At 66.7% G+C, this 22748-nt stretch overlaps 5 protein-coding genes across 7 annotated transcripts; 3 read left to right on the top strand and 2 right to left on the bottom strand.

The window, feature by feature from the left end:
- The first annotated feature begins 457 nt into the window (after positions 1-457).
- Positions 458-2128, top strand: ADRA2B (adrenoceptor alpha 2B). Its single transcript, XM_054804528.1, has one exon. It carries the CDS (start codon positions 717-719, stop codon positions 1860-1862), a length of 1146 nt encoding a protein of 381 aa, XP_054660503.1. The 5' UTR covers positions 458-716; the 3' UTR covers positions 1863-2128.
- Positions 2129-5565: 3437 nt separating this feature from the next.
- On the top strand, positions 5566-14118 carry GPAT2 (glycerol-3-phosphate acyltransferase 2, mitochondrial). Of its 3 annotated transcripts, none has more exons than XM_054804525.1 (21): positions 5566-5736; positions 6689-6802; positions 6980-7053; positions 8294-8404; positions 8906-9034; positions 10045-10144; positions 10217-10353; positions 10486-10585; positions 10770-10976; positions 11059-11163; positions 11442-11527; positions 11621-11745; positions 11968-12104; positions 12197-12461; positions 12553-12701; positions 12786-12863; positions 13004-13132; positions 13218-13338; positions 13554-13607; positions 13726-13781; positions 13867-14118. In XM_054804525.1, exons 2-21 carry the CDS (start codon positions 6689-6691, stop codon positions 13981-13983), a joined length of 2394 nt encoding a protein of 797 aa, XP_054660500.1. In that variant the 5' UTR covers positions 5566-5736; the 3' UTR covers positions 13984-14118. The 3 variants fall into 3 exon arrangements, with proteins under 3 accessions (XP_054660500.1, XP_054660499.1, XP_054660502.1); XM_054804527.1 differs by having other exon boundaries at positions 5568-5736; positions 12034-12104; positions 13867-14117; XM_054804524.1 differs by having other exon boundaries at positions 10045-10353; positions 12034-12104.
- Positions 14035-16405, bottom strand: LOC129196685 (fumarylacetoacetate hydrolase domain-containing protein 2-like). The gene is made up of 8 exons (XM_054804529.1): positions 16274-16405; positions 15453-15644; positions 15156-15372; positions 15021-15080; positions 14767-14929; positions 14469-14577; positions 14274-14361; positions 14035-14192 (listed from the first exon to the last, which is right to left on the bottom strand). The coding sequence occupies exons 2-8, from the start codon at positions 15635-15637 to the stop codon at positions 14130-14132; spliced, it is 885 nt and encodes a 294-aa protein (XP_054660504.1). The 5' UTR covers positions 15638-15644; positions 16274-16405; the 3' UTR covers positions 14035-14129.
- Positions 16406-17357: 952 nt separating this feature from the next.
- Positions 17358-20749, bottom strand: KCNIP3 (potassium voltage-gated channel interacting protein 3). The gene is made up of 8 exons (XM_054804530.1): positions 20385-20749; positions 19112-19236; positions 18939-19008; positions 18746-18816; positions 18169-18276; positions 17899-18003; positions 17718-17780; positions 17358-17483 (listed from the first exon to the last, which is right to left on the bottom strand). Exons 1-8 carry the CDS (start codon positions 20485-20487, stop codon positions 17436-17438), a joined length of 693 nt encoding a protein of 230 aa, XP_054660505.1. The 5' UTR covers positions 20488-20749; the 3' UTR covers positions 17358-17435.
- An 804-nt stretch (positions 20750-21553) lies between these two features.
- On the top strand, positions 21554-22434 carry LOC129196688 (cytochrome c oxidase subunit 5B, mitochondrial). The gene is made up of 4 exons (XM_054804532.1): positions 21554-21710; positions 21831-21904; positions 21994-22093; positions 22179-22434. Exons 1-4 carry the CDS (start codon positions 21617-21619, stop codon positions 22289-22291), a joined length of 381 nt encoding a protein of 126 aa, XP_054660507.1. The 5' UTR covers positions 21554-21616; the 3' UTR covers positions 22292-22434.
- Positions 22435-22748: the final 314 nt, after the last annotated feature.

The following is a 22748-nucleotide window of genomic DNA, read 5'->3' as shown; positions in this document are numbered from 1 at the left end:
GCTAATGCTGAATTATTGTGTAGAGCGGTTGGGGGGGGGGGGGGTCGGGGGGGCTCCGGGTCTGGAAGAGGCTGGGCCCGGTCCCGGTGTGGGCGCTCGGATGCGGGGGGGGATGCGGGGCCCGGGACGCGGGGGGAGGGCAGGAGGAGCGGAGCCGGCCCCGTCGTGTCCGTCCCGTCCCGTGTCCGTCCCGTCCCCCCCCCCCCCGGTGCCGCCCGGTTCCGCCCCGGGGGCGGGGGAGGCGGCTCAGCCCCCACCCGCGCCCCATCAAAACCCGGCGGAGGCGGCGCCGGCAGCGCAGAGACCGGCAGCGGCACCGGCAGCAGCAGGCAGGGACGGGCACGGGCAGCGCGGGGCACCGGGGTGCAGGGAGGGTAGGGAGCAGGCAGCGCCCGGCAGCAGAGGGGGGCGGGCAGGGCAGGGCAGCGGTGCAGGCAGGGTGCAGGCAGGGCAGGGGTGCAGGCAGCACGGGGGGCTGCGGGCAGGGGGCAGGCACCACGGGGTAGGGTTGCGGGCAGAGGTACAGGCAGCGCGACGTAGGTGTGCCGGCAGCAGTAGGGACCGCAGGCAGCACAGGGCAGGGGTGCGGGCAGGGCAGGGACCAGCGGGCAGCATGACAAGGGACACCGGCGTCCCCCAGCACCCTGCGGCCTCGTCCCCCCGCACCCCGGGGTGCCGCTGAGCGCCGTCGGCCGGACCCCGCGGCCGGCGGGACCATGGAGGGCCCCGAGGGCGGTTACTCGGTGCAAGCCACCGCCGCCATCGCCGCCGCCATCACCTTCCTGGTGCTCTTCACCATCACGGGCAACGTGCTGGTGATCCTGGCCGTGCTGAGCAGCCGCTCGCTGCGGGCGCCCCAAAACCTCTTCTTGGTGTCACTGGCAGCCGCCGACATCTTGGTGGCCACCCTCATCATCCCCTTCTCCTTGGCCAACGAGCTCCTGGGCTACTGGTACTTCGAGAAGACGTGGTGCGAGATCTACCTGGCTTTGGATGTGCTCTTCTGCACCTCCTCCATCGTCCACCTCTGCGCCATCAGCCTGGACCGTTACTGGTCAGTCAGCCGTGCCATCGAGTACAACGCCAAGCGGACGCCACGGCGCATCAAGTGCAGCATCCTCATCGTCTGGACCATCGCCGCCATCATCTCCCTCCCGCCCTTGGTCTACAAAGGGGAGAAGAAGGCGGCGGCGGGGGGGCGGCCACAGTGCAAGCTCAATGAGGAGGCCTGGTACGTCCTCTCCTCCAGCGTCGGCTCCTTCTTCGCCCCGTGTCTCATCATGATCCTCGTCTACCTGCGCATCTACCTGATCGCCAAACGCCGCCACCGCTCCCACCCCTCCGGCTCCAAACCGCTGGGATCAGTGCCACCAAACGTCACCCCCCCGACCGCCGCAGACCCCCCGGGGACCTGCCCGCCGGCAGACAGGACCTCGCTGCTGAGCCCAGAGGAGCCCCCGACGTCCCCCGGCCCCGGGGCGGGGGCGTCCCCGCAGTCCAGGGGACGCCCCAGGGACACCTTGGCCACCGGAACGGGGCGGGTGGTATTGGCGCATCGGCCGCCGGCGTTGAACCCTTGGAGGAGGAAGACTCAGGTCAACCGGGAGAAACGTTTCACCTTCGTCTTGGCCGTGGTCATCGGCGTCTTTGTCCTCTGCTGGTTCCCCTTCTTCTTCCTCTACAGCCTGGGCGCCCTCTGCCCCCACCGCTGCAAGGTCCCCGACGGCGTCTTCCAGTTCTTCTTCTGGATCGGGTACTGCAACAGCTCCCTCAACCCTGTCATCTACACCGTCTTCAACCAGGACTTCCGCAAGGCTTTCCGACGCCTCCTCTGCCGCCGCCGAGCCCCAACGCCCTGGTGAGGGGCTCTGGCCGCTCCCTTCCTCCTCCTCTTCCTCTTCCTCCTGGCTGCACTCGCTACCTGGAGCATCCCTTGGGTTTAGGGGGTGGGGGCTGGGGGCTTTGAAGCCTCCCGAAGTGCCGATGGGTTTTCCCCCGGCCACCTGCCCACCCGCTGCCTTCTCTCGCTGCCAGATTTCCCTGGGGGCCTTGGGGCGGGGGGGGCACATGCCACCGCGCCACAACCCCCGTCCCCAAGCCCGGTGGCAGACCCTCCCCCCAGCGCCACAGCCTTTTAACAATAAAAGATATTTTGTAATAAGAAAAAATGTCATTTTTTTGTCAAAGGAGGGGTGAGGGGGGGGCCGGGGTGTGTGTCCACCCCCCCCCAGCTCCCAGGGGACTGTTGGGGACAAGAGCCACGGCCCGTGACGGCCGGCAGCACGGCCGGGAGGAATGTGTGCCGGCAGAGCGGGAACACGATGTCTGGGAGGGGGCGGTTATTTATGGCAGCACCCGGGAAGGAATAAATAACAATAATTTAAAAAAAAAAAACCCTAAACAACCCCAAAGAATAAATCTCTGCAGCTGCTGGCCCCGAGGACGTTCAACCCGATGGGGGACGGGGACAGAGCCCGGCGTCGGGGGACCCTGGTGGGGTGGGGGTTCGCGGGTGTCTTGTGTAGGGTTGTGCCGCCGCCGGGGTGAGGGTGACGCGTGTTGGGGGGTTTGCGGGTTGTGACCCACACTGGGGTGTTGTGACCCACATGGGTGTAACCGTGGGTCACGATAGAGCGTTGTGCCCCACGCTGGTGTATTGTTGTTTGTGACGGTGTATCGCGACCCACAGCAGGGTATCACGACCCACACTGCCGGGTCATGACTCATGACGGCACGTTGTGACCCACACCGGTGCGCGGTGACTCACGCTGCTGTGCCATGACTCGCCATGGCACACGGTGCCCCACACTGGCAGGTGGTGACCCCCCTCACCGGGGAACCGTGACCCACAACTGGTATGTGGCGAGTCGGGATGGTGCACGATGCCCCCCACCAGTATGTGGTGCCCCCCACCTTGCACTGGGGTCCCACCCCTCACGCTGGTGCCCCCCATCACCGGGGGACATGACCGGGGACAGCTCGCCTCTGCGGTGGCGGAGCCAGCCCCTTCTCCCGCCCCACCGTGGGGTTTCACCTCCAGCCCCCCTGGAACCGGCCGGGCTTTTGGGAAGCCCTTTCCCAGCCTCCCCGCCCCGCGGAGCCCGGCACGGCTGGCGGCCGTTGGCCCTTCCCGGCGCGCTGGGAGGATGCTCGGGGTGGGAGAGGTCGTGCGAACGGGGCCGGGGCCGCGGGGCTGCGCACGCCGAGCCGCTGGACCCCCGCCAGCGCGGCCCTGGGGTGGCTGGACCCGCTCCCGGCCTCCCGCGCCACGTCCTGCCGCGGCCCCTCTGCCCCACGGCTGCGCCCACGCCGACTGCTGCGCACCCCACGTCGAGGTGGGGGGGATGTGGGGCTGGATGTGGTCTCGTTGTGGGGCCGGGAATGGTCCTGTGGGGCTGGGGGGGGCTCAGCATGGTCCTGTGGGGCCGGACGTGGGGCTGGGGGGTCTGAACATGGTCCTGTGGGCTGGATATGGCCCCGTGGGGCTGGGGGGGGGGGCTCAGCATGGTCCTGTGGGGCTGCATATGGCCCCATGGGGCTGGCAATGGGGCTGGGGGGGGTCTCAGCACGGTCCTGTGGGGCTGGGCATCGTTCTGTGGGGCTGGGCATGGTCCCACAGGGATGCACGTGGCCCACGTGGCCCCCGATCCCGCCCCCGGCCCCCCCAGCGCTGCCGGGTCTGCCCCCCCCGACCTTCCCCCCTTCCACCCCCCACTAATTCCCCCAAAACAGCCCCCGGGTTGCCATGGCAATTCCTTAATTCCCCCCCCCGCCCCATATATTCAGGTTTGCTGCAAAAATATGGCCACGGAAATTCAAGCAGGGTGAGCTTTCTGCTGCAAAATGGGTTAAAATGGGTTAAAATGGGTTTAAAAAGGGTTTCTTTCCCTTCCGGCGCTGACCCCCGCGGTGAAGCCGTCGGGCCGTTGACCCGCTGGCCCCGGTGTTATCGCCGCTGGAATAATTGACGCTGGGGAAGCGGCAGGAGGGGGAGGTTAATTAAGCAGAAATATTAATTGCTGACGTCCTCCCCTGGGCTCTGGTTTCGAGCTGGGGGGGGGTAGTGGGGATGCTCAGGATCCAAACTGGGACCAGTACAAAGGCGCTGCCTTAAACCGGTGTGGGAAACCCTCGCAGGGAGCGTGGATGCTGCTGTGAGGTGCAACGAGTTCTTGCCAGGGCTCAGCCTGCTTTTGCCGGGGCTGTTCCAGGGTTTGCCCCCCCTCCCGGCGCGGGGCTTTTAATTAACGCCAGTTAGTTATACGAGGAAATATCACAAAAACACGATAGACGTGCCAAACCCCTCGGCGCCGGCGCCTGGGATGATCCCTCCCGGGATCTTTTATTTTATTTTTAGGGTTTTGACAAAATTTGGCCACTTTCACCAGCGATGGAAGGTCAGGCGCGAAGGCGGCGGCGGGGGGGTGGGGGGGTGGATATTATTTCTTCCTGGGGGGGAGGGGAAATGTGCGTTCCCGGTCAAATATTTAAAAATAAGGAGCTGGGAAGGGCTGCGAAAGCTTTTTATTTGTATTTTTGGTTGAATGGCAGAGCAATAAACGCCGGGGAAGGGACGATACGGTAACCATAGCCACCACGGTGCAGCGGGGGGGCCACGGCGGCTGCTTTACACTTCAAATATTAAAAAAATGTACCTAAAAAATAGGTTGGGTTGCCCGAAATCTTCCTGTTCGGGCGATATTTGAAGGGGTCTCCGGGTGACGTCGGCGGGAAGGCGCTTTGCTGTTATCGGGGGTGGTGGGGTGTGTGTGTCCCCCCCGGGGAAAGTGAGAAAAAGGCAGAAAAAGGCAAGAAAAAGCCAGGAAAAAAATGAGGAAAAGCCATAGAAGCGCGAGCGGGCAGCGGGCCCGTCTTCGGAGCAGACGGGCTCAGGGCGGGCAGGATCCGGCCAAGACGCCCCTGAACCCCCCGGTGCCACCGAACCCCCCCGCCCCCCCGCGCCTTCCTCTTCCCTGGCAAGTTAATAAGGTGTGTTGTTTTTTTTTTTTTTTCTTTTTTTTCCCCCATGTTCTTCCTTTTTTTCCTTATCTTTTCCCCCTTTTTTCTTCTCCTTTCTTTTTTTCCCTTTTCCCCTTGTCCTTTCCGTTTATTTTTTCCCCTTTTTCCCCTCTTTCCCCCCCCCGCCCCCGCCGGAGGAGCCCTGGGGGGGCTGAGCGCTCCCCGCTGCGCTCGGGCAGATTGGCAGCCCCAGCCCGCAGGTGCGCGGCGGTGCCTTTTCCTTTTTTTTTTTTTTTTGGGGGGGGGGGTTCAGGCAGATTCAGCCCAGCCGGGATCCCCCCACCGCTGCCTGGAGGCTGTCGGGGTCCGGGGTGACGGGGGTGACGGGGGGGGGGGGGCGCAGCCATAGGGACCGGGGGTGGGGCAGGGGGCGTGGTTTTGGGAAGTGGGCGTGGCTTTGGAAGGGGGAGTGGCTTGGGTGGAGCGTGGCTTAGGCAGGGGCGTGGCTTAGGCAGGGGGCGTGGCCAGACGGCCGGGCCTGCGGCGGGTGAGCGGTGGGGGGGGGGTGGGGGTGGGTGCGCTGCCCCCGGCCGTGGGGACCCACGGGGGGACTGACGGGGGGGCCCTTGTGCCACAGCCCCCTCCGGGGCCTCCCCCAGTCAGAGTTCCCGCCTTTTGCTGTCTTTTTTGCAGGACCCCCTCCCAGCACCCCCCACCCCCGGCCCCACGCGGGGGCTGCCAGCACCGCCCCCCCACCCGTGACAGCCCGTCCCCGAGGTACGTGACCCCCACCCCAGGGACAAGGACGGGCGCGGGGGGGGATGCTCCGCTCCCCAGACACGGGGGGACCCCCTTGCCCCCCGCCCCGCCACGAAGACCCCTCCAGTGCACCCACCCACAGCGCCAGGGGGTCCCACGGGGGGTCCCGCCCTCACCGGGGTCTCCTTCCCTGCACCCCCGCTCTTCCTTCCCCCCCCCCCCGGCAGCATTTCAGAACCAAGCTGGGTTTGCTTTCCTCCCCCCATCTCTTTTTTCCTTTTTTTTTTTTTTTTTTTTTGGGGGGGGGGGATATAAAATCCCTCAAACCCTGCCCCACACCCGGGGGTGTCTGAAAAGCCCCTGAGACCTTGCGGGGGGGGGGGGGGTCTCTCCTACAAGCACCCCCTCTCCCAGCACGGGCGGGTGATGCCGGGTGCCCCCCAGTTCGATATTTGGGGGGGGGGGAGGGGACGTGCTGAGCTGTCGGCGTTTTGGGGCAAACCAGGGGGTTTTTGGGCACGGATCGGCATCTCCTTGCCGGGGGGGTGAGGGGGGAGGGCGTGGGAGGGAAAAGTGATTCGCAGCGGCACCGGAGCTCGGCGGTGAAGAATAAATTCGTGTTCCCGAGGGCTTTTGGCGCGTTGGCTGCCGGGTTGGGGCTGTGGGTTTGGGTTTTTTAATAACGATATTCTTCCCCCCTCTCTTTTGGCGCTGAAGCTACCCGTGTCCCCGCCGAGGAGCGGGTCCCTTCCCCGCAAAGGCCTGAAGCGGGGAGAGGGGCTCGGCCGCGTCCCCTCGGGACACACACACACACTTCAATCCGCCCCTTCGATCCCAGATAAATTTGCTTTATTTCTCCCCAGTAACGGTTCTCCTCCCGAGTGCGTTTTGGGGAGCATTCACCGATATTGGGTATTTCCAGGGTTTGTGCCAGCCCCCCGTCCCTCCCGTCCCCCTTTTCTCCCCTCAGATGAAAACCTGGGTCTGTGATTCGGGGCAGAAACTGGAAATTTTCATCCCTTTTCTGGGCAAATACCGTCCGTTGTCGGGGCGTTGCTGCCAGACCTGCACCCCAAAGAGCTGGGTAAGAGCGCGGGAAGCTCCGGGGTTTCCCCAAACCTGCTCGGGAAGAGGGTTTGGGCCCAGGCATGGGGGACAAGCCCCAGCCAACCCCAGCCAACCCCACCCTCGCCCCCCCCCCCCCCAATTAAAAATCCGACCCGCTGCTGCCATACGAGCCGAGCCAGTTTTCTCCTTGCAGGACGGTTTCCACCACCAGCACCTCTCCTCCCTCGGCTTCCGCGACGCCGTCCAGGTGACGGAGCAGGACACGCGGTGAGCTCTGTGCCGGGAAACCGTTGGGCAAACCACCTTCCCCCCCCCCCCCCCCCGATATTTTATTCACCCTTCTGTCCGAATCCCCACGGCAGTCGGAGCATGGGGATGCCTCCCCATCAGCCTTTTTCCTTAATTTCCTTAATTAGCGCAAAAAGGAGTCGGGTTAATTGTATTTGGAAAGGCTGGAAGACGCATCCCCGAGCACGGAGCGTTAATAAAAGTGGAGGGGAGAGGGTTTGGGGTTCCTCTGGCCACCGTCGGAGAAGTCAGCCGTGGCGTCGAGGATCTGGGGTTGTTTTTTGTTTGGGTTTGTTTTTTTTTTTCTTTTTTAAACAAAACTTGGTATCTCGATGCCGTTGGGAAGAGCTTGGCGGGGGGACCGGGGGTGTTTTCCTTCTGCTCTCCGCCTTCGGCGCAGGGACGAGCTCACGCGCACCGGTCTCGGAGCAGGCCTGGCTCCCGGCCGCGGGGCAGAGCAGGAACGGCCCGTTTCTTCCCCAAACCCTTCCCGCCCGTCCTCCTCCCCACGGGCCGCAGCTCCGGACCTCAACCAGCCTTTTCCTCCATCCGAGGAGCCGACGTGGAGCGCAGGAGCCGTTTCCTTGCCAAATGCCTGATTTTTTTTTTTTTTTTTTTTATTCCGGAGGTGCCAAGCTCCTTCGGTTCCCCTCCCCTTTCAGAGCGTTCCCCGGTGGCTTAGCAATTTTGCGCTTTATTTTTCCAAATCGGGTCATTATACTCCCATTCAGCTTGAAATATCCCAGCTCCAGCTTTCAAACCTTTTGAATAATTCATCGCCGCTCGCAACCTCGGGCCTTGCGGGATGGCTAAAAAAGAACCCGGCGATGGGCGGCCGAGGTCACGAGCGGAACGACGAAGGTCTGAACCTCCCCGTGTCCCTCCCTGGGTTGCCCGCACGCTCTGCGATATCTAAAACCTCAGTCCCGTCCCTTTCGGGTGCCGCCTAGCTCCGATTTGGGGACGGATTTGGAAAAGTCCCCGATTCGGGACCTTCGTGGCGCATTTCTGGCGAGCGTGGGTTTCCTCCCTGTGCGAGGAGCGATGCCGCGAGGCCCGGGGTGGCCTGGAGCACGGCTCTGCTGGCGCCTCCGTTTTCCCAGCTGGAAAATGGGGAGAAAAACCTCAAATTTTTGCCAACAACCAGTTTGAAGGAGGCTGAGCGCCCCGAAAAAGCCTCTAACCGCCGGGACGTCGCTGTCTTGTCTCCCTGCCCAAGGTACCGGGGATGGCTGGTCCGAAGGGTCTGCGGTTTCCTCGCCGTCTGGGGCTGGAAAGTTCCCGCCGACACCCCCGGAGATCTCCCGGCAAGGATCTGCCGCAGCAGGAGGTAGGTGGGAGCAGCCGAGGGGCTCTCCGGGGCTCCCCCCCCACCCTCCCCGGCAGGACCCCTGTCCAGCGGCATCGTTTGCCCATCCCACGGGATCCCGCCCGTGGTCGGAGCGAGGGACGCGCTGGTCCGTGATGGAAAGGTGCCGGCTTCCCCTCGCTGCCGTGCCTTTCCCAAAATCCAGCCCCCGGGCTCGGCACCCCTGGAAAGGGGCCGGTGCTGCGGTTCGGTGGGGAACCGGCTCTCCTGGCTGCGGGCTCTGTCCCGGCACGCTGCCGAGGCTCTCCGGCTTCGCCCCATCCCGAGCACGCGGCGGCCGGGGTGACGTGGCCTCGTCAGGCAACCGTCACCGAGATCGTCGTCACTGTTAATTACCCAGCGCGAGGCTGGCAGCCGGCGCATTGCAGTTACTGTACCACAGAACGGTGGGGTTTGGGGTTTTGGTTGGGTTTTTTTTTTTTGAACCCCTCGCTCTGCCTCGTGCTTCCCACCCCTTCACAGGGTACGGGGTGTCGCTACCGGCCGGTCCCGCAGCTCGAGGGGGGACGGCGAATTCCACCGGCGGTGGAAGGAGAAAGCGCTCGAGATCCTGTCTGAGATCCAGGCGCCGCTCTCCCTTCTCCTGCTCAGGTCCGCGCTCCCTCTGCGGGGAGGGTTTGGGGGTGCGCACCCCCCGCACGGGCATCCCCCCCTCCTCCGTGAGGGATCCCGCGTCCTGGCTGGGGGATTCCCAGTCCCTCTCCTCCGCTCTGGGTCTCTCGCGCTCGTAATTTAGGCGTTCGGCCCCTTCGGGTGGGATTTGAGCGGAGGGTCCGTGCCTGGCTCCCACAAGGGATCCCTTGGGGGGTGCGCGGGGATCCCTTGGGGGGTGCGCAGGGATCCCTTGGGGGGTGCACGGGGATCTTTTGGGGGACATGTGTGCGGAGAGCCCGGGGCTGCACCCTTGGGGTCCCGCGCAGCTCCCGGGGGATGGATTTCCCCCCGTTTCTTCCAGGGAGCTGGAATCTGACACGGGAGCGGAGAAGGGAGGGAGGAAAAAGAAAAAAAAAAACAAAAAACCCCAGCTGGGAGGGTGGAAAGCAAAGCGAAGCAAAAGGGAACTTTTTCCTTTCTCTCTCTCTCCCCCCTCTTCTCATTTTTTTTCTTTTTCCCCCTCCTGTCATTGAGAAATTGGCAATTAAAGGTTGCATCGTAGCCTAATTGCTCGTCTGATTGAGCTGTAATAAAAGAACCCTCTGAGCACTCTGAAGTATTTAAAGGGAAGAAATTACCCAGGGGATAAAAGCCTTCGGATCCTTCCCGTAAACAGCGTGTGCGGGAGGACGGGAGATGGAGAGATGGAGGGCTAATTGACTCCAGCTTTTGTTGCCGGGGTGGGGGGGGGGGAGACGGAGGTGGTCTTGTCACATCCAGCCTTTAATGCCTTAACTTAAGTTATAATAAAGCTGTTTATTTGCTTTACGGGAGCTGAGAAGTGACATTTCGAGTCGAGCCGTCTCACGCAACCCCTTTTTGCTGCTTTGGGTGGGGAAACTGAGGCAGGGAAGGGCGGCTTGGCTGAGGTCTCCTGGAGGGGGTGGGGGGGGGCTTTGGGGGCACCCCGGCCCCACGGCGTTGCTCACTTGCTGCTTTTCCCGCAGGCTGTGCAACTGGGCTCTGCTCAAGCTCCTCAGCCGCCTCTTCCTCAGCGTGCAGCTCCACCGAGGGCAGCTGGAGACGGTGCTGAGGGCTGCCAGGACGGTAGGGAACCCAGCGGCCGCTCTGGGCCCCCGTGCCTCGCCGTCAGCTGAGCCCCGGCTGCTTTCCTTGCAGTCCGGCGTGCCGCTGGTTTTCCTCTCGATGCACAAATCCCAGCTGGATGGGCTGCTCCTGTCCTTCCTCCTCTTCTCCCAGGGGCTGGGGGTGCCCAGGGTGACGGCAGGTGACCAGCCCTGCAGCCCTCGCCTCCGGTAAGGTGCAGCGCACGCCGGCCCAGGGCGCTCGCAAAGCCCCCGAGCTGTGGCGGGGAACCGGGGAGGGGGGGGACACGGGACGCGGCCCCACGCAAGGCGGGTGCCCACGGTGTCTTCTTTCCCCCACAGAGCCTTGCTTGGCCGCCTGGGAGGGATTTTCCTGCCTTCGAGGATGGAGCAAACGCCGAGCAGCCGGGCTGAAGGGCTCCCAGGGGCTGTCCTGGCCACGGTAGGTCTGGCCCGGGGTGTCTGGAGGGATGAAACGTCCCTCCCCGCCCCCCGAAAGTGCTCGGCAACGGTGTCTGGGGCTGGTGTCGACCACGGGCCGGCCGAGCCTTTCGGCTGCGTGACGGGTGCCGGCAGCTCCCGTGCATCCCCGGGTCCCCCCAGCCTGAGCCCGTCTGCCCCAGCAGTATGTCGAGGAGGTGCTGAGGAGCCGGCAGCCTCTGCTCATCTTCCTGGAAGAGCCCCCCGTCGCGCTGCGTCTCTCTGCCCCTGCCCGGCAGTGGCTGGCCCTGGTGTACCGAGCCGTGCGGGATGGCGCCGTCCCCGACGTGCTCCTGGTCCCCGTGGGCATCGCCTACGACCTGGTCCCCAGCGGTTCGCACCGGGAAGGAACGGTGAGGACGCAGCACTCAAATCGCCGGGCGCGTCCCTCGCCTCCGTCGCCCCGTTAACCGCTTTGATCCCCTCTCCTCCCAGCGCGGGGCTTGGACCCTCGGCACCTGTCTCTGGGCAGCGTGCCGGGCCGTACGCCAAAACCTCGGCTGCGCCCGCGTGGACTTCGCCCAGCCCTTCTCCTTACAGGTACGGCGGCGGGGGCTCTAGCTGGGGCTCTCTGGGGATCCGTCCCGGCCCTGGGGGGGGTTATTGCCGTGACGTTCGCGGCCACGCAAACCCCTGCGGGCAGGACGGAGGGGTTTGGGGTGGCGGCGGGGATCTGGTGTTCTCCAGGAGATCCGGTGAACCCGTCTCTAGGGGAAGCCGGGGGGGTCGCTGGGACAACGGGGCAGCGCGCGTGGGCCCTGGGCACCCGAGGGCTGCCGAGGGCCGCGAGCACCCACCGGCTCCTTTGTCCTTCCCAGGAGTTTGCGGCCAAAACCCTCGTCAGGCAGAGCCGCACGGGGAAACGGCCGGAGGAGCTGCTGCTGCCCGCCATCCTCGGCACGTGGTAAGCAGGCGCCGAGCCCCGGGGCAGCGTCTCGCCTCTGACACCTGCCCCCCAGCCGCGCCGTCTCACTCGTTTCGCCCCGTTTCCCTCCAGCCCCGGCCAGCCGGGCAGCGACAGGGCGGAGGTTTGGGGGCCCGGCCCCGCCACAGCCGCCGGCGCGGAGGAGGAGGAGGAGGAGGAGATGCTGGTGACCGCGCTGGGCCTGCACTGCCTGAGCGGTGAGGGGGCTGCGGGGCAGGTGGGATCCGTCCTCCCGCCGTCCCTCTGCCCGTCCGTGCGGGGCTGTGGGCCGCCCGTGCTCCCCCGGTCCTGCCGCGCTCCCCCCGTGTGCCGTTACCGGTTATTTCGGCGTGCTGGGGGGGGTGGGTGGGCGAAGCACCCGCCGTGTGATGTCCCTTGGGATGTCACCGCTGCCGCCTTCCCCCCCCCATCTCATGCAGAGGGGCTCGGGGCGGGGGGGGCGAGCACCCCCGACGGCGAACAAGCGCCTGCCCCCTCCCTCGCAGACGGCGTCGCCTGCTCTGCCGTCATGGCCGTGGGGATCACGTCCGCGTTGCTGCTGCACAAGCACCGGGAGGTGAGACACGGGGGCTTCCAGGTTTCTGTTCCTTTGGAGCAAGGCTTCCAGAGCTCCCCCCCTGCAGTCGGCTCATCTTCCTCTTCCTCCAGGGTGTCTTCCTCTCCCGGCTGATGCTGGACTTTGCCTGGCTGCTGGAGGAGATCCTGCTGCGCCAGCGCGACGTGGGCTTCTCCGGGCAGCTGCGTGCCCTGGTGCAGCACAGCCTCATCCTGCTCGGAGACTGCCTCACCCTCTACCACCTCTCGCCCGTCGGTGACGTCCTGGTGGTCCCCAAGGCCTCGGCGGAGGCTCTGAGGGAGCTGGGCCACCACAGCGCTGCCATCCTGCCCGTCTTTGCCAGTGAGGCAGTGGGAGGTGAGGAGCAAAATATGGGGGATCGGTGACGCCGGGGGGGGGATTGGTGACGCCGGGAGGGGGGGGATCGGTGATGCCTCTTCCCTGGCAGCCTGCGCCATCCGTGCCTTGCTGATGGAGATGCTGCCCTTCCTGGGGGTGACCGTTGGACCCTCCGGCATCGTGCTCAGCCAGGACGAGCTGCACCGCAAGACGCTGGAGCTGCTCCGGCTGCTGCCCCCAAACCTGCTGGGGCTCCAGGTAGGGATGGGTGGCACGGCGTGGTGCTGCCGTCGTGTGGAGGTGGCCCGTCGCCGCTGCCCGCCCCAATCCTCCTCTCCGCAGCCCTGCCAGCCCCTCGACTGCTGGAGCCGGGACATCGTGGACAAGCTCCTCCTGTGCGGGCTGCTGGAGGCTGAAGAGGTGGGTGCCCCCCCCGGGACCCCCTCGGGGTGGCTCAGCCCTTCTTGCGCCCTCCAGCCCTGGCCGGGAAGGGGACGAGGGAGCGGGGTCCCCATGCGGGTGACGTCAATGGTGATGCGGCACCCGGCTTGTCCCCACAGCCAGAGAGCGAGCGCTGGGTCTGCGACTTGGCCCCGCGGCCATTCTGCAAGGGCCAGCCCTGGGCCGGCGTGGACTTCACCGACAGCGACAGCGGCAGCGAGGACGAGGTCCCCAAGCGCTGCTTCAAGGTACGTGCGGTGGCCTCCGCTGTGTCCCCGCTGCCCCACGCCGGGGTGAGGACGGTCTCACCAAACTCCGGCTTCCCTTGTGCAGCTCAGTGAGCCCCAGGGCTCGCCCGGCTTCCTCCTCTTCCTCTGCCGGCTCCTGAGCCCCGTGCTGAGGACGTATGCCAGAGCTGCAGCGTTCCTGGAGCGACCCAGCTGGCCCCAGCATGGTAGGACCCCCCCGCTCCCCCCCCCCAGGGTGGGCAACTGCTTCTCCAGCCACCCCGGGCCCCCCTCGACTTGAGTTTTGGGGAAACTGAGGCACGGCCAAAGCTCCCTGGCAGCCCTGGCTCTGCACCCAGACCAGGGAGGGGTTGTGCCCCCGCCAGGAGCTGGGGGGGCATTGGGGTTTGACCCCCCCACCTCTTCCCCCCCCACCCCGCAGAGGCAGCCTACGTGGAGGCGCTGCTGCAATTCCTGGCCGAGGAGGACGGTTTCGGTGAGTCAGGGTGGGGGAAGGACAGGGCGTCCCCCCTGCTTTGGGGGCAGCACCCCCCCACAACCGCGCTGTGGGTGCCGGGATGTGGGTGCTCCCGCCGGGATTTCTCTCCCTGTAGAGCAGCCGAACAGGAGCCTGGCCCTGAGCTCGCTGCAGACCTTCAAGGAGATGGGGGTAAGCGTGGCCGGGCTCTGCCAGCCCCCGCCGGCCCCGAGCTCTTCCCCCCCCACCCTGGTGACAATCCTGTGTCCCCCCCCAGGTGCTGGAGGAGGTGTGGACCCCCGCCGGCCCCCTGCTCCACCTCGCCCAGCCTTTCCGCTCCAACGCGAGCCAGAGGAAGCTGGAAGCCTTCATCCAGCAGTTCGCCCAGCCGTAGCCGCCGGCGTGGTCGCCGCCGTGCCGATAAATGGGGGGAGCAGGTACCCGACCCGGCTCGTGGATTTATTGAATCCCACGGCGGGGGGGGGAGGGAATGGGGGGGGTAAGGCAGCCGAATCGGGGTGAAATTTGGCATCTCCGTCGTCACACCACCTTGTTGCGGATGGTGCCCAGCTCCTGGATCTCACACTGCACCACGTCGCCTCTCTGTGGGGGGGCAGGGAGATGCTGGCAGCCCCCCGCTTGCCACGTCCCCGCTCTGCCACCCCAGCCCCCCCTTTTCCTCACCTTAAGAAACACGGGGGGCTTCCGAAAGACCCCCACGCCAGGAGGGGTTCCCGTCAGCAAGATGTCCCCAGGGACCAGCGTGACGAACCTGAGCGGGGATGTGGGGGGACGGGATGTGTCAGCCGTGCCCCCCCTGCCCCCCGATCCCCTGGGGAGCAGCGCCACCGTCACAGACCCCCCCCCCCCGCCGCGTACCGGGAGACCCAGGCGATGAGTTTGGGCAGTCTGAAGACGAGCTGGCTGGTGCTGCTGTCCTGCATCAGCCGCCCGTTGACGCTGCAGCGGATGCTCAGGTTGTGGACGTCTGCGGGGACAGAGGGGACGCGTCACACCGCAGGTGGCGGGGGGGGGATAGGTGGGACCCCCACTGCTGTGAGTAACCCCCCCCCCCACCTCGGGGGAAAAACATGGATGGTTCTGGGCAAATTCGGTGCCCGCTGCCTCCTGTGGGGGCCAGGAAAGAGTCCCCATCCTGTCCCTGTCCCATCCCTACCTGCCACCGCCTCCTTGGTGACCAGAGCCGGCCCCAGGGGACAGAAGGTGTCGAAGGTTTTCCCCAGCAGCCACTGCCTCCCGTTCCTCCTCATCTGCCAGTCCCGGGCGCTGACGTCGTTGGCCACCATGAAGCCCACGATGTGATCCAGCGCCGACGACTCCTTGCGGGGGGGGGAAGAGGCTCGTTTAACCGGGGTGTGGGGACACGCAGAGACCCCACCGAAAGGAGAAGGGGGTCGGTGGGGGGGTTACCTCGATGTGCCGCCCCTTCTTCCCGATGACGGCGGCCAGCTCCACCTCCCAGTCCACCTCCTGGGGGGAGAAAATGGGGTGCCGGCGGGGGGCAGGAGGGGCTGTGCCCCACAGGGGGGTCCCAGGGGTACTCACGCTGCTCTCCTCGGGGTGCACGATGTCATCGAAGGGCCCGATGATGGCGCTGGGGAACTTGCTGAAGATGATGGGCTCCTTGGGGATCTTGACGTCCTGCTCCAGGCAGTGGTCACGGTAGTTGAGCCCCACGCAGATCACCTTCTCCGGGTCCCCGACTGGCGCCAGGAGCCTCACAGTCTCCCGTGGCAGCCGGTGCCGACCCGACTCCAGCGCCCTGTGGGACCCGTGGGGCTCAGCGCCGGCGGGGGCCGGATCCGGCAGCAGTGCCGGTGCCGCCAAGGCGAGGACACTCACCTCTGCGCGGCGGCCAGGCCGCTCTGGCCGCTCTCCAGGAAGGCACGCATGGAGCGGGGCAGCGCCGGCTCCGCCGTGCTCAGGTCCACCACGTTCCCCCCGGCCGCCTCTTCCAGCCCCAGCCGGGTCTCGCTGCCCCCGGCCCCCCGGAACCGCACCAGCCGCATGGCCCTCGGCAGGTGCATCTGCCACCTGCGGGACCAGATCCTGGGGATCCCGCCTCCAGCAGATCCCGGCGCCGGCCCCCGCCCCCGGGTGCTCGGGGACTTCGCCCCCCACGGCTGGATCCCTCCCGCGTGGGGTGGGGTCCCCGGGGGCTGACACCCCGCGGAGGGGCGAGGAGGGGGCCGCGGCCTGCGCGGGCAGATCCCGGCACAGGAGGGATCCGGAGGGGAGGGGAGGGGGGGCCGGGCCCTGGTGAGGAGAGGGACAGCGGATCCCGCGGGGGGGCAGAGCCCAGCACACACCGGGCCCCCGGCGTGGCTCCGAGGGCAGCTGGGATCTCCCAGCACCCCAGGCCGGGGGCAGCGGATCTCCGGCTCCCACGCGGGCTGGATCCAGGGGGATCCCGCAATGCTGCACAGCCCCAACCCCTGCGATCCCCCCGATCCCTGCGATCCCCCCGATCCCTGCGATCGATCCCCCCCCGCCCCGCTCCCGCTCCGCCCCAGCCCCGGGGCATCCCGGGGGATCCGCTCCCGTGGTCCTGGGGATCCCCCCGCTCCCGGGGGATCCGCCCCCCCCCCGCTCCCGGGGACACACAAGGGGGATTCCCCGATCCCGGGGGGTGGGGGGGGCCGGGGGATCCCGGTGTCACCTACGTCACGTGCCGCGTCACTCCCCTCTGGGCACGCGCCGACCCCGCGCCGCCCGCGTGAAGGTCCCCTCGCCGAATCCCCGCCCCTCCCTTGGGCCGACCAATGCCAGCGCGGTGGAGGCGGGGCCTCGCCGACCGCGCTGCCAATGGCAGCCGGCAACGCTCGACCACACCTCCCTTCCGCCGAAGGGGAGGGGCAGCGGCGTTGCTAGGATACGGGCAGCGGCCGCCATGACAGCGCCCCGCCGCCATGACGGCGCCGAGGCCGGGGCCGGCGGAGCCCCTGGCCGGGAGCGAGCCGGGCTGAGGCGGGTGTTTCTCACCTTTATTTCACGGAAACACGCAGTGAGTGAGTGAGTGAGCGAGCGACCGAGCTGAGCGACAGGCGGCTGAGGAGGAGGGGGCTGGCACGGGGGGCTGGGGCAGGGGCCTGGCTGAGGTGCGGCCTGGTCTCCTCAGCCCGTTCGTGAGGAGAAAAAAAGCAGAAGTAACCCAAATAACCCTCCCGGCCGCGTCCCGCTGCTTCAGTGAGCAAAGCCACTTCTGCTGCCGCCACCCCAGGGCTCGGGGTCACCCTCCCCGGCTCCCCTGGGCCATGCGTGGCCATTGCTTCCCCCTCAGCTCCCCAGGCGGCACGTTTCATCCCTAAATCATTGCCATTTGTTTTATTTAGAAAATAAACCCTCTCTTCTCGTACTGCGGGGAGCGGCCTCTCTCGTGGCTGTGGGTCCCCTGAAGCGATGCGTGTGTCGTGGCGGTGAGGAGGTTCGTGTGCGTTCAGTCGGCCTTCGGGAGCTGCCGTTTCCCGGCTGCGATACAGAACCCCCCCCCCCGCCCCTTTCCTGGGGAAAAGGGTCCGGGTTTGTGCTGCTGCCGCGAGGTCTCCTGCGCCACCCGGAGCAGATGGATCCTCACTGCGGGGGGGCTCTGCACCCCCCCAAAATGGGTCCGGCTGGCGGGGAGGCATCGCCAGGCACTGTGCCAGGGAGGGCTCAGGCAGACGAGCTGGTAAGATCGTCCCGTATCTCTTCTTGTCTCTTGTAACTGGAGTGCTGGGAGCCAGGTGGATTATTTACTTCTTTTAACCGCTCGTTTTGTCTGAAATAGTAGAAAAAAAGTTCCCCTCGACCGCTCGCAGAGGTGCCAGCGGGGCCGAGGCCTGGGTTCTAGATCACGTTCTCAAAGATCTGCATGGAGCTCATGATGTCATCGTCCTGGGGGGGGAGGGAGAGCAACGTCAGAGCCCCCTGTCCCCCTCTTCCCCTCCCTCCGTTGGCCGCGGCGTGACCGGAGCTGTCACCTCCCGTCCCTCTCATTCCCCCCCCCAGCACATCGTTTTGGGGTGGGAGGAGGAACAGGGGGTTACGTCTCAGACTCAGAGGCCTGGCAGTGAGGAGGATGATGGCGGTGCTGCCAAAGGCCCCCCTCCACCCCCTGGAGCTGCTCACCTTCTGGCACGTCTCCAGGAACTCCTCGAAGGTCACCACGCCGTCACCGTTCCTGTCCATCTTCTGCAAGGGAACCGCAGGGGGTCAGCGGGGGACGTCCCTGACGGCGGTGACAGCCCCAGCCCGTGACACGCAGGGGGTTTGGTGGCCGCGGGGAGGGGACAAGGCGGGATGGTCTCACCTGGAAGAACAGCTCCACGTGCTCGGCGGGCGCGCTGTCCCTCAGGGTGGGGTGGGTGCAGCGCCCCATCATGTCGTAGATGGACTTCATGATCTCCAGCATTTCCTGGGAGGGGACAGTGGGGGGACAGGCTGACAGAACCCTCCCAACAAGGGCACCTTCCTCCCCCGGCACCCATTTCCACCGTCACCAGCCCTCTCTGGGTGTCCCCCGTGATGCTCCCACCCTGCCTGGCTCCCCCCGGTCCTCGTGTGTGCCCCCTCTTGTCACCTCCTTGGTGATGTAGCCGTCTTTATTAATATCGTAGAGGTTGAAAGCCCACTTCAGCTTCTGGTGCACCGTCCCCCGCAGCAGGACAGAGAGGCCGACAACAAAATCCTGCCAGAAGAACCGTGGCCGTGAGCAGGGACGTCCCGCGGGCACTGTCAGCGCGCCCAGGCCCCAGGAACGGACCCGTGTCCTGCCCGGCTCAGCCGTTTGCCCCCCTCCAACGGTGCCGCGGCGCTGCCATCGATCGTGGGATGCCCGTGGGATTTTTTTTCCTATTGATCCCATTTCTATTCTCGCTCATAGCTATTTTTAATCACCACGGTAAAACCGGCACCGGCCCCCCCGCCAGCCGCCCCTGCCGCAGTGCCTGGAACTCTCCCGGCCGTCGAGGAGACCAAGATTTTGGCCGTCACTGGTGTGCGGAGCTTTTATCCCCGACTGCACGCGGGTGAGGAGGAAGATCTGATGAATCACGCTGCTGGGCACGCTTACAGCCAGCGGCGGCTCGAGGAGCGCGGCGCCGGCACGGCTTTTCCCGGCGAGAAGCCGGGCGCGGAAGCGATGCCGGGACGCTCACCTGGAAGCAGAGAGCCCCGTTGTGGTCGGCGTCGAAGGCGTCGAACAAGAAGTGTGCGTAGGTGCTGGCGTCTGCGAGGGGAGGAAGGCGAGAGCCGGTGAACCCCCCCCACCCTGGCACGCACCCGGATCGGGATTTGGCGTTTTCTCCAGATGCGGCACCCCAAAGCCGACCTCGGGGGTCTCCGACTCACCGCCTTGGGGGAAGAACTGCGAGTAGATGAGCTTGAAGGTGTCCTCATCCACAAGGCCGCTGGGACACTCCTGGGGAGGAGAGCGGGTGCTCGGTGAACCCCGGCTCTGCCAAAATCCGCCCCCCTGGCCCTTGCCGTGGGGGGGCCGGGGCGAGGGTCCCCCCACCACTCACGTTCTTGAAGCCACGGTAGAGGGATTGCAGCTCCTTCTTGGTGAACTTGGTCTGCGCCAGCAGCTGCTCCAGCCCCTCGGGTTGGTGCCGTACGGTCGAGAGCTCCACCTCGGCATCGCCGCCGTCTGCCGGGAGACGCCGGCAAAGACCCCCGTGGGTCCAGCGGCCTCTCCGCATCATCCCGCGCTTGATCCCACCCGGATCCATCCCTGCTTAAAACCAACCCCCCCCCCCCCCCCTTCCCCACCCGGACCCCAAATTCCCTTCGTGCCAGGAGGAAAACCGGGGAGCTCCGGGTCGAACGTCCCGAGGGAGAAGCCGGCTGACCCGGAGGGTTTCCCCAGGAGCCGCTGGATCCCTGCCCGCCTCCGGCAGCACGTTCCCGGGGCGCGGAGCATCCCGGAGCCACCTCTCACCCCGACCCCGCTAATGCTCCTGCCCGCCTGCGCCCGGCCTGGCGGAAGGTAATTAATAAATGATGGCTCATTAATAATTCCAGCTTGGGAAGCCCCCGCGGACCCGTTCAGCGCCGAGACTTCAGGCCAGGAAAACCAGGCTGGGGTTGGGGAGAGGCTCCGTCATGCTGGAGAGAACCCCGGGGCGCTGCTGGGGGGGGGGTTTAACCCCCCTGTCTCCTGCGAGCCGGGTTTGCCGGGGTGCGACAGGGCAGCGCCGAGCCCCTTGCGCCTGGCTGGGGTGGGGTTGGGATCAGGGGGCCCCGGGGTCCCATCCCCGTGGGGTTTGGGGGCGCAGAGGTCCCCGGCAGCCACCTCGGGAGGGTTTGGAGGGGTTATTGCAGGCTCCGAGGCCCCCGCCGTCCCACCTCGGGGAGGTTTGGGGGTCACTGGGGGAGTCACGTCTTCCTGTCTTGGGGGTCTCGGAGGTTAAGAGGGGCACGGGGGCCCCCGGTGTCATCCCTCAGGCCCGACGTGGCCTGGGGGGGTCCCCAGCATCCCTCAGCATCGTGTCGGGGGGGGGCCCGGAGCCGGCCCGGCCCCTCGGGGAAGGTCAGAGCAAGGCTGGGCCATGACGCGGCAAGGGCGGGGGGCAGGGCGGGGGGGCTGCGACCCCAAACCCTCGGGCTGCACCCCCAGACCCTCCCTGGGGAGGGGGGGGTGACCCCAAAACAAGCAGATTTTACCCCACAGGGACCATTCACGGGCCCAACAGGTCCTTTAACCCCGGGGGGACACCCCGAGATGCAGCGGAGAGGGGGCTGAAAATTAATAAATCAATTAATGAACATTAATTGGGGGGGGGCACGCGGGGTTACCTTCCACGGAGATGGGCTCCAGGATGCCGAACTGCTTGAGGACGGCGATGAAGAGGAGGATGACCACGGCCACGGCGCACAGCTCCATGCCCTGGATGCCCATGGCCGGTGCGGGGAGGGGGGAGCCAGTGTCGGGGTGTCCTGGGTGTCGTTGTGTGTAATCCCCCTGGCCCCCCCCGAAAAAAAGCAGAGCGGGGCACCCCGGGGTGGGGGTGAGGGTGCTGGCGGGCGGGTGCCGTCCTGGTGAGCACTGGGGCGGCTGCTGCGGGGCCGGCCTGCGCCGTCCGTCCGTCCGTCCTGCCCTCCTCCCTTGGCACGCGCCCACGGCCCCCCCGCGCTCCGGCCCCCTTAGTGCTATTTTTTTTTTTTTTTCCATATTTTCTCTTTTTTTTTTTTAGATTGCCCCCCCCCTCGATAAAGGGCTGCCCCTCTTCCCCACCGGCCACCACCCATGGGTGCTCCCTTCACTGCAAAAATGGGGGGGCCCAAACCAGCGTGGGACATAAAAATGGGGTAAAAATAGGTTGGTTTGGGCACCCCCGGGGGAGGCGGCGGCAGTGGCCCCCCCACCCCCCCTTGCCCCTTGCGGGGTGTTTGGAACCAGCCCTGGGACGCAATTAGCGCCGGGGAGGGTAACGAGCTGACGGGGGGGGTGTCACCAGGCATGAGTAAGCAGCTCGGGGAAGGGCTTTCCAGGGGAAACTGAGGCAGGGGGACCTGGGGCTGTCCCTGTCCCCCCGCCCTGGGGGGGCCTCGTCCCCAAGGCCCAGGGACGTCTGTCCCCAGCCCCCCAGGGCCGTCCTGTCCCCGTGGCCCCAGGGGCATCCGGGGGGTCCCAACCCTGCAGCCCCCTGGGGACGTCGTCCCTGCGCCTTGGGGGGGTTCCTGTCCCCGGGGTGTCCCTGTCTCTGGGGTGTCCCACCCAGGGGTGACTGGGTCTGGGGTGACCCCCAGGTGTCCCGCCCCTCCGATGTCCCTGTCCCCCGGGTGTCCCGTCCCCCCCCCAGCTCCTGGTGACCCCCGGGGCCGCTCGGAGGGGCGGGGCCAGCTGCCAAGGGGCGTGGCTTCTCCAGCCCAGAGGCGGGGCCTGTTGCTAAGGGCGGGGCTCTGGTCGCGGGGGGCGAGGCGCGCCCACCGCCCAAGGGGCGTGGCTCACCCACACGCCCCGCCTCGCCGTGTCGACACTTCCGCTTCCGTTGCCGCGGCCGGAAGCGCTGTTCGCCGCCGCCGCCATGGCCTCAAGGTTACTGCGGGTGAGCGCGGCTCTGCGGCTGTTGCCCGCCGCCTCCGCCCGCGCCCCGCCCGCCCGCCGCCTCGCCGTGCCCGGTGAGCCGGGGAGGAACCGGGGGAGGGGGGCGGCGGCGGCACACGGGGAACGGGGCGAGAAGGGGGGGCGGGGGGCGGGGTGAGGCCGAGGCCTCCCGGTCTGATCGCGGTGCCCCGCAGGCGGCCTCGCCAGCGACGAGGAGCAGGCGACGGGGCTGGAGCGGAAGGTGCTGGAGGCCATGAACAAGGGACTGGTGAGTGCGGGGCGGGGTCTGGGAGTGTCCCGGGTCTGGGGGTGTCCCTTCCCCCCCGCTCACCCCGTGTCCCCCCCCCGCCCCCCCAGGACCCCTACAGCATCCTCCGGCCGAAGCGCTACGCGGGGACCAAGGAGGACCCCAACCTCGTCCCCTCCATCAACAACAAGCGCATCGTGGGCTGCGTCTGTAAGTGCCCCCCCCCCGCCCCCCCCGTGTGTGTCTTGTCCCACCCTCCGTCCGTCCCACCCTTCTCTTCCTCCTTCCCCCCCAGGCGAAGAGGACAACAGCTGCGTAGTCTGGTTCTGGCTGCACCAGGGGGAGGCCCAGCGCTGCCCCTCCTGTGGCGCCCACTACAAGCTCATCCCCCACGAGTTGCCCCACTGAGGGGGCGGGGGGGGCCGGGACTGCGCTGACCCCCCAGCACCCACCGGGGGTCCCGCCGACACCCCCCAGCACCCCCTGGGCCGAGCTGAGCCACCCCCCCTCGCCCCGCTGTGTGTGTCCCCTATAAAGAGTTTGTGTGTGGAGACCTGGACTCTGTCTGCGCCGGGGGGGTGGGGCAGCACCCATGGGTGCAGCAGGGGAGGGGACAGGCTGGGGGGCGGGGGGTGAGTTTAAAGCTCTTGCTGTCGTCATGAGCAGGGAAGGGACTGGGGGGGGACAGGAGGGGAGGCGCTCATGACCTTGGAGCGGTATTTGGGGTGGGGGGACCCCACCTTCACATCCCTCTGCCCTGGGGGGTGTTGGGGTGCAGCTGGGGGGGCCTTGGTGTCCCCCTGGTTGGTTCCAGAACCAAAACCCGTACCCGGGGTGGTACATCCCCCTGTCTGTCTGCACCGGG

This window comes from Grus americana, chromosome 26, assembly GCF_028858705.1.
Source record: "Grus americana isolate bGruAme1 chromosome 26, bGruAme1.mat, whole genome shotgun sequence".
NCBI classification, from domain to species: Eukaryota; Metazoa; Chordata; class Aves; order Gruiformes; family Gruidae; genus Grus; species Grus americana.
The sequence above is the reverse complement of the archived record's forward strand: the minus strand, read 5'-3'. Positions and strand labels throughout refer to the sequence as shown.

What these genes read in the sequence shown, in the direction of transcription:
- ADRA2B (XM_054804528.1), top strand. Translation starts at nt 717, where the DNA reads ATGGAGGGCCCCGAGGGCGGTTACTCGGTGCAAGCCACCGCCGCCATC.
- GPAT2 (XM_054804524.1), top strand. Translation starts at nt 6,689, where the DNA reads ATGAAAACCTGGGTCTGTGATTCGGGGCAGAAACTGGAAATTTTCATC. An exon ending in AGGATCTGCCGCAGCAGGAG is followed by an intron (nt 8,405 to 8,905) that starts GTAGGTGGGAGC and finishes ACCCCTTCACAG; the next exon opens with GGTACGGGGTGTCGCTACCG. An exon ending in CCCGCCATCCTCGGCACGTG is followed by an intron (nt 11,528 to 11,620) that starts GTAAGCAGGCGC and finishes GTTTCCCTCCAG; the next exon opens with CCCCGGCCAGCCGGGCAGCG.
- LOC129196685 (XM_054804529.1), bottom strand. Translation starts at nt 15,637, where the DNA reads ATGCACCTGCCGAGGGCCATGCGGCTGGTGCGGTTCCGGGGGGCCGGG. An exon ending in AGAAGGGGCGGCACATCGAG is followed by an intron (nt 14,930 to 15,020) that starts GTAACCCCCCCA and finishes CCCCCCCGCAAG; the next exon opens with GAGTCGTCGGCGCTGGATCA. An exon ending in AGCCCCCCGTGTTTCTTAAG is followed by an intron (nt 14,193 to 14,273) that starts GTGAGGAAAAGG and finishes GCCCCCCCACAG; the next exon opens with AGAGGCGACGTGGTGCAGTG.
- KCNIP3 (XM_054804530.1), bottom strand. Translation starts at nt 20,487, where the DNA reads ATGGGCATCCAGGGCATGGAGCTGTGCGCCGTGGCCGTGGTCATCCTC. An exon ending in ACGTGGAGCTGTTCTTCCAG is followed by an intron (nt 17,781 to 17,898) that starts GTGAGACCATCC and finishes GTTCCCTTGCAG; the next exon opens with AAGATGGACAGGAACGGTGA. An exon ending in TCCTGGAGACGTGCCAGAAG is followed by an intron (nt 17,484 to 17,717) that starts GTGAGCAGCTCC and finishes CTCCCCCCCCAG; the next exon opens with GACGATGACATCATGAGCTC.
- LOC129196688 (XM_054804532.1), top strand. Translation starts at nt 21,617, where the DNA reads ATGGCCTCAAGGTTACTGCGGGTGAGCGCGGCTCTGCGGCTGTTGCCC. An exon ending in CCGCCGCCTCGCCGTGCCCG is followed by an intron (nt 21,711 to 21,830) that starts GTGAGCCGGGGA and finishes GGTGCCCCGCAG; the next exon opens with GCGGCCTCGCCAGCGACGAG. An exon ending in AGGCCATGAACAAGGGACTG is followed by an intron (nt 21,905 to 21,993) that starts GTGAGTGCGGGG and finishes CCGCCCCCCCAG; the next exon opens with GACCCCTACAGCATCCTCCG.